This window comes from Eurypyga helias, unplaced genomic scaffold (assembly GCF_000690775.1).
Source record: "Eurypyga helias isolate BGI_N326 unplaced genomic scaffold, ASM69077v1 scaffold29428, whole genome shotgun sequence".
In the NCBI taxonomy this organism is placed as follows: Eukaryota; Metazoa; Chordata; class Aves; order Eurypygiformes; family Eurypygidae; genus Eurypyga; species Eurypyga helias.
Window position 1 is genome coordinate 1 of NW_010266746.1, and position 7,385 is coordinate 7,385.

Below are 7,385 nucleotides of genomic sequence, written 5' to 3' on the forward strand. Positions count from 1 at the left end.
CACTCTCTGAGGGTTCCCTTTGTCGGCTACCAGGGACTGTCCCCAGTGCAGATCACCATTTCCCAGGACACAACAGGTCCCTTTTTAACTACTACTTCTCTGTCTCATGCAGTTACGACGGATGCAAGAGATGCTGCAGAAGATGCAGCAGCAGATGCAGGATCAGTGAGAGGCAGGAACTTGGAGGGCATCACCCAGGGGACGGTGGAGGGCTGGCCAGAGGTGCCTGACAAGAGCTGTGGATGTTGACGTTTAGAAAAGGTTTCCTGTTGTATAGAGACTTGTGGGCAAGAGCTGCACCCGCACCCTCTAATTTATTAGCAGTACTGCTGGCTTTGTGGTCAGCTAATTGTGGAGGAGGCTGTTCACTTAACAGTTTACTGATGTGTATTTCTTTTTTAATAATTATTCTTCCCTTTTTGCTTTTTTTGCTTTTTTTTAAAAAAATAGCCTGGGATGTCTCTGAGGCCTCCTAAAAATTAAAAAAAAAAAGCAAAGAAAAAGGTCTCCCTTTCCCATGTACTAATCTCTTGTTTGGGAATGCTCTGGTATTTAAAGTCCTGGTTTCTCTGGTGTACGAACTTGAAGACTATCTGTGTCAATGCACGTAGATGTTTACTCCCAACTGAGGTGCTGTGCCCCCCTCCCCGTTCCCCTTGTCTGGGGCCAGCACAAGCATTGCAGAGGCAGATGTACCCTCCTGTGAGTTTGACCTGCGTTGCTCAGGCTTCTCAGCCTGGGGCCAGCTGTGGCCCAGAAAGCTGGCGCTGGGGGTTTCTCTGTGCACTGACCTGCTCAGGGGTCCTGATAGTTGCCTGATTTCCTGCCAGGGTTTTTCTGGTGTTTTTGGTTTAGTTGGTTGGTTTTGGTTTTCCTATCGGGAAATTCCAGGATCTTTGCCCTGAGTGGCAAGTTCAAAGAAAATGGCTTCTACTGCTCTCAGTTATGTCTTTCAGGCTGAGAGGAAGAGTTGTTGACTGCTGCCTGCAAGGAGGAGATGATGGGAGGGAGCACCTTGCCAGCTATGGCTTCCTTCCACAGCCAGTCAAAGGCGTTGGTAGAGGAACCCCAGGGCCCTGCAGTAGCTGGGTGAGGGTATGTTATGGTGTAGCTCTGGTCAAGCAGCTGCAGTGTGTCTCCAGTGCCTGCTCTGAAAAACACCGTGGTAGCCAGAGTGCTTGGCCAAGACCGCTTTGGGGGCAGCAGAAAGCCCAGGGCTGAAATCCAACCCCAAATGCAGAGCCGTGCTCTACCCTCAGGCTTTGCGGTCCTGCAAGCGCATTGGTGGCTCTGAGCTTCTCCTGGGGAAAGGGGCAGATTTTGTAGGCTTGTACCAGGGATCTGCAAGCTGCCTGTCCAGGCGGGTGTTGGGTCACTCTGGCAGGTGCAGGAGTGTCACTGCATGAGGCTGAGCACAGCCTAGCGTAGTTGGCACTTGGTCCCCTGCCTTTCCCCTGGGACTTGGCCCTTCTCCCCCTCCCCACCCCAAGGCTTTTCCTGTCTCAGTACTCTGAAGGCTGGTGGAACTGCTGGGCAGAGATAAGAGCACTCTTTGGGATTCTGTCCTGTTGTTGCTTCCTGCAGTATTTTTAACTTCATCCCCGGAGTGTGATGTGCCTGACAGGGCAGGCCTCACCAGCAACACTGCCGTGCTCGCAGGGGATCGGGGCTGTTGGAGGGAGCTCTTCCCTCCAACTCCAGGGAGAGGTGCTATGGGCTGGGCCCTTCCGCTCCTCTGGCTCCTGGACCGATTCCTCTGCCCTTTTCCCCCTTTGTATCTGCTCCTCTATCTCTGGCTCTCCTCAGTAGATCTCCCTGGGTAGGAAGCACAGTGTTGGCCAGGAATAGCCAGGCCCTAAATTCTGTTACTGGGCACTGTATTTGTCTGATTCCCCCCGTGGGGCTTTGCAGTCCTGATCAGGGCTTTTCCAGGTGGTGAGTAGGTTGGCTGGTTCCAGTTATTCACTGTACAGAGCCTCTGCTTAGCCAGAACGTGGGCAGCAGGGGCAGGGGAGAGACCCTGGCACAGGGTGGAAGGACAAAGTGAGGGTGGAAGCCCCTTGGTATCAGTGTGCAAGCTGGGCAAGAACAGTGTCCAACAGTGTCATCTGTTCTCTCATTCTTCCCCGTACTGGGCTGTGACAGTGGCAGTGCCAGCCTTGGAGAGGGGAAGGGTCCAGCTTGTCTTTGATAACCTTTGAGAATGAAGGTGCTTAAGGAGGGAATACGGTGTCTTTGTGCGATGTGCTTACTTGAGCAGTGGAGGAGCCTGAAACAGGAGCTTCCTCTGGGTTTTCTGGAGCTGGTCTGAAGCAGGAGGACTGCTGAGTTCTCACTTTTATCTGTGCTGGTGGATGAGAAACACCTTGCAGTACCTGTCCCCTCTTTTCTTACACTTGTGTGTGAGGAGGATGTTCTGTCGCAAATAAGCCCTGTCCAGCTGGAGACGTTCCTCTTTCAGATTCATTTCTAGAAGATAGAGGAAACCCTTACCCTTTAGCACGGACATAGAGGAGCTGACAGCTTTTATCCTGGGCTGTGTGCGGAAGTGCTGTGTGCTGGTGAGGTCGCAGGCAGGATTGCTGCCCCTGTCTCCCTGCGTGAGGAAGTCTCCATGGCTCCTACGTCAGGTCGATAGTCACAAGCCTGTCCTCTGCGGAGAGCTGGAGCCCTCAGCTACCAGCTGGCAGAGATGGTTCAAGTTGCACGTAGGAAGGAGCGCACAGGAGCGAGGCACCAGAGGTGGCCTCTGCAGGGAGGGCAGGGGTACCGTGGGATTCATGCAGGAGGTGTCCTGCCCAGAGCAGCAGAGTTTGGGGGTTAGAGATGGACTTAGGGGGGCACCAGGGGTTCAGACTCTGGCCTGGAAGGTGGCATCTGTTTACCAGAGGAGTGTTTCGTACCGCTGCGTTGAGCTGCACAGTAGGCGAAGGGACTCCTGAACGTGGGCAGCTTGGCCGTTTGGCTCTGGCAGTGAGAAGTGTGGGTAGGAAAGTAATTTAACACCTCCCGCAGCAACCCTCCACAGCCTTAGATGCAGATGCGACCCCTGCACCCCCAGACACATTCCCTCGCCTCTGCCAAGCTTTGCCCTGCTGAGGGAGTGGTGTCCCACTCCAGGACTATCCCAGGCTACGGCTGTCCCACAACATCTTGGACCTTGTGCCGAACTGGGGAGGGAGCCGTGGTGTGAACTCCTCATGTGCCGCCACTCTGCTGGTCCCTCTGTGCAGTCCTTGCTGCCGCCCCGCATGCCTCCCCCCAGAGAGGAGGGGGTCCCCTCTTCGTGCTCTGCGATGGCGTTCCCTGCTCCTCCTCACAAACCCCGCTGTGCTTTAACGCCGGCTTGCTCCTGCCATGCAACTTCCTCACCCCCTGCTCCATTCTAGGCTCTTTGTTTCCTGTCCATCTGTTGGGTTATTATAATATATATTTTTTTGTAAATTTATGTTTGAACATTTTGTCATTGTGAACAAAGAAGAATGAAACCTTTTAAAACATATCCATTTTATTAAATGATTACTGTTATTATTATTAATAATGTTTACTACCTGAATTGATCAGTGAAATAAAGACATTCGAAAAACCAACCTCTTCCTGTTTAATTTTCAGTCCCCTTGAGCAGCACTGGTGATACAATATGGGCAGGAGAGACCAAAACTGACAGTTTCTCCGTTTATCTAATTCTGTCAGAGCAGGCTCCAGGCAGGGCTTCCTGCATGGATTTCTGTCCTCTTTATGTCAGAAGCTAGACAAGATGATCTTGAAGTTCTGTCTTTAAGCTCTCCCTAGGTGCAGTGTCGAAAGCAGCAATGGGCAGCTGAGCAGGATCCTGTCCCGGGAAATCCATTTTGTATGTAGCAAAAGGAGCATTCCGGAGTCTGTGCTGGATGCAGAGCCAGGATGGGTCTGGCCCTAGGTCAGCTCTATGCCACAGCTGGCCCGAACACCTGCCTGTGAATAAATGTAGCACCAAATGCACGAGACGAGGTAAGTTTGCTGAGCAAACATAGTCTGTGGTAGTCAAGCTGCTCCCAAGTGGAAAGCAGGCCCTACAGGAAAAACTAGGTTCCTTTGTTAATCTCTTTGCCTGCCTGCCACAGCAAAACAACTGGAATGATCTGCTCCAACTTACTGGAAATTTAATGCTTAATTGTTTTGTTTAGAGATTTTGGTTAGGGCTGAATTCTGCTGTTTACACCCTAAATGCACTCTAAATGAGGCAACAGTTTTGCTGTGTGATTTGGGTGGCCTTGTCCTAAGGAGCGTAGCCACTGCCTAGAGTCAGGCTGGTGGTACAAAAATGTCTGTGAAGGTGTGATGGCCTTGAGACAAGATTCTACCTAAATTCAGTTTTGGACTTATCTGTTCAAGTACTTGTGTAATGCAACTTTGGAATAAAGGATGTGGTCAGTCTTTCTCAGTAACTGCAAGCTGCACTCATCAAGAGCTGCCGACTCCCTTGGCTGTCAAAAGGGCAGTCCCTCGGGGCAGTGTCTTTTCCAGTCTCTTGTCCTTCCTATGATTCTAACCAGTTTATTTTGATGTAGACAGTGAACCATCAAAAGTTGTATTTTACCCCTGTAACAATCATGAGAGAATGCCTGGAGGATCTTTCTCCTTGGCTCAACTGTTGACACCAGTGTGGTCACTGGAAGTCCATTTCTTTCAGCAGATCTTCCACTGCTAATTAGGAGTGGATTTGTGCCACTGCTTCACGGGAAACCTTAGGGTCAGCACAGCGCTAAGTGCTAGGTCTCACCCCTCTGGCAAACACCATCTTCCTGATGAGATGGGAAACCAAAGGCCACAGTGCTCAGGGAGTGCGGTACAAACCGGTAACGTTACCCTTCCAGGTTGAAATGCCTTTTGAGTTGCTACTTTGCAGTTGAGACTGCGATGTTTCTGTTGGACATTTGGGCCCAGAATCAGAGTTATCACTAACTGTCAGCATCTCTCCCAGCAAACGTGTTCTTGAATGTAGTGTCAGCTCGTCTTTCATGGAAGACTTGCTCAGTGAAGCCTCAGCCTCTGGTGACGTGCAGGAAGGCCTCGTGGGAGGTGTCACTGGGATGAGCCTGACCCTTATCTTGCCAGCCAGTTGCAAGGGGATTATCTGGGAGCTCAGCTGTGCAGCTGCAGATGCTCTTGCACTGGCTGGACTGCCTTAAGACCTTCCTCTTGTGTTGTAAAGTCAGAAAGAAAGCAAGGCTTGAACTACTCTGGTAAGTCAACAAAGTTACCTTCCGTTCTTTTTCCTTTTCATTTGGCTGACAGACTGCACAGAAAAGCAGTGCCGTGTTGCACGTACGTGTAGCTGTTCTCGTAAAGAAGTTACAGCAGCTCATGTGTTCAGCGGTGACATGAGATTAATACGGACAGCTCATTGACCCATGTCTCCCAGCACAGTCACAGCTCCAGAAAGAGATTATTCACCTGCTGGAGCAATGTCTAGCATGGCAAACTCCACTGACCTCCACCCTTGGTGGTCAGCACCCTCTCTGCTGCCTAAGGACTGCTTATCACTTCTTTTCAAAACTGGAAAGGCTGTTTTTACTCTCTTGTGGTAACAGTAAATTAATTTCTGAATTTCTTCTTGAAGTTTGCATGGCCTAAGCTTTGCTTACAGATGTAATTCAGAACTGTAATAAGGCATGAGCAATTTTGTTCGATTCCTTGTCATAAATTTTCTTGGCTAGCGTAGTAATGCATCGCCAGTAATGCTGAAAATACAAGCAGCTCTTGTACACTTCTGAGGACCAGTGAAAATAAATTGAATGGCTGCAGCTAAGCCTGCCAGTAGCCATCTGTTCATATCCCTCTTAAATCCAGGGTTGGAAGACCAGGAACATTTCCTCTCCTGTAATGACAGACCAAGAATTTGCACATCTCTTTTAACTCTGTTCTTTTCAGAGCTCTCGCATCTCCCATGAAAGACACCAAATTCACCCAACTTTAAAAACTCATCCTCAGAACAAACCAACAGAAGACCTGGGCTGTGGTGTCAGTCCTAGAGTGTGTGGTGTCCTGGTCTCCACCTCAGTCTCACCAGGGGAGTGTGTGCAGGTGAAGATGAGCAGTGGAATTCTCTTCTTGTTCCTCCTTGGCTTCCTCCCGCTCGTGATACCCGCGTGCCCTGTGCGATGCAAGTGTGCCACCAACATTATCGACTGCACGTCGAAAGACCTAACTGTAGCAAAACTGCCAGCTGCTTTCCGCCCTTCGGCTGAAATTATCCACCTTGCTTACAACAGGCTCACCTATATTCCCAGTGGGCTCTTTGACAACCTAAGGAGCCTCCAGGTAGTCTATCTGCAGGGCAACCCTTGGGAATGCAACTGTGACATCCTCTACTTGCGCTCCTGGCTCCAGTGGCAGCAGAACCGGACCATATACAGGGATGTGAGGTGCGCCTCCCCAGCTCGCATGCAGGACCGGATCATTGCCTATCTGACAGAAGACGAGATCATCTCCACATGCCAGTACTGGTACTGCAGCCTGGCTCTCCTCTCTCAGCTCAGTCTCTTCATCCTCCTTGTCCTCCAGGGCATCTTGGTTATCTTCATCATTGTGTACCTGCGGAAATTTCGGAGAATGACTGCTGAAGCCTGGAGCACCTCCCAAGATCTACACCAGAACGTAGACACCTGGGTATCTCCTTCAAGAAGTCCCTACAACAGTGATTAACACCACAAGACTGAGGACTCTCCTCCCTCTTGGATGGTGCTCTGCCAAGGTCATGCGGTTTGTGATACCCAGAGGGGGTGATTCAGTGCAGTATCTGATCCTGACTGCAGTTCGAAACAGGGCTTGAACCGATCAGACACTGTTTCCAAAGACCTGATATTGTGGGTTTTTAATGCTTTAAACTCTCTAGCATGGTCTTGATCATGGTATCCCTTCATTGGTTTTGGAACAAAGCAAAATTGAAATAAAATTGTGATGCACGATGATATAAATGGCTTATTTTTTCCATTCTATGCTAGGTATCTAGCACTCTTGCGTGCTCCTGGGCAGTTTCTCATGCTCCCTTACGCTCGAGCCGTGCCCAGCAAAACAGACAGCGCAGGACATGTCACCAGGAGCGCACCATAGGCCTCAACTTCGGCAGCTCCCGGCTTCCACAATGGGCCAGTCTAAACGTGGAGTTTCTTCAGGTTCCACTAAGTTGCTGCTTATCTTTACAATGCGGCTGGTAAGTTTTTGGGTGCGAGCACACCTGAGGGGCGAGGGATGGCCTGAGGGGCGAGGGATGGCCTGCCAGGTGGCGATGGCCGCCCGGCTGTGGGGGAGCAGCCCCTCAGCCCCCAGCCCTGGCTCAAGGGGGTTGCTCCCCGAGGCCCTCAGAGGACATAAAACGGGAGCTCAGCCGCGAGAGGAGCCCC

General features: G+C 50.8%; 1 protein-coding gene across 1 annotated transcript; it reads left to right on the plus strand.

Annotated features, from left to right (window-relative positions):
- Positions 1 to 5,150: 5,150 nt before the first annotated feature.
- On the plus strand, positions 5,151 to 6,721 carry GP1BB (glycoprotein Ib (platelet), beta polypeptide). Its single transcript, XM_010157208.1, has 2 exons — positions 5,151 to 5,225; positions 5,914 to 6,721. Exon 2 carries the CDS (start codon positions 6,073 to 6,075, stop codon positions 6,685 to 6,687), a length of 615 nt encoding a protein of 204 aa, XP_010155510.1. The 5' UTR covers positions 5,151 to 5,225; positions 5,914 to 6,072; the 3' UTR covers positions 6,688 to 6,721.
- The last annotated feature ends 664 nt before the right edge of the window (positions 6,722 to 7,385 follow it).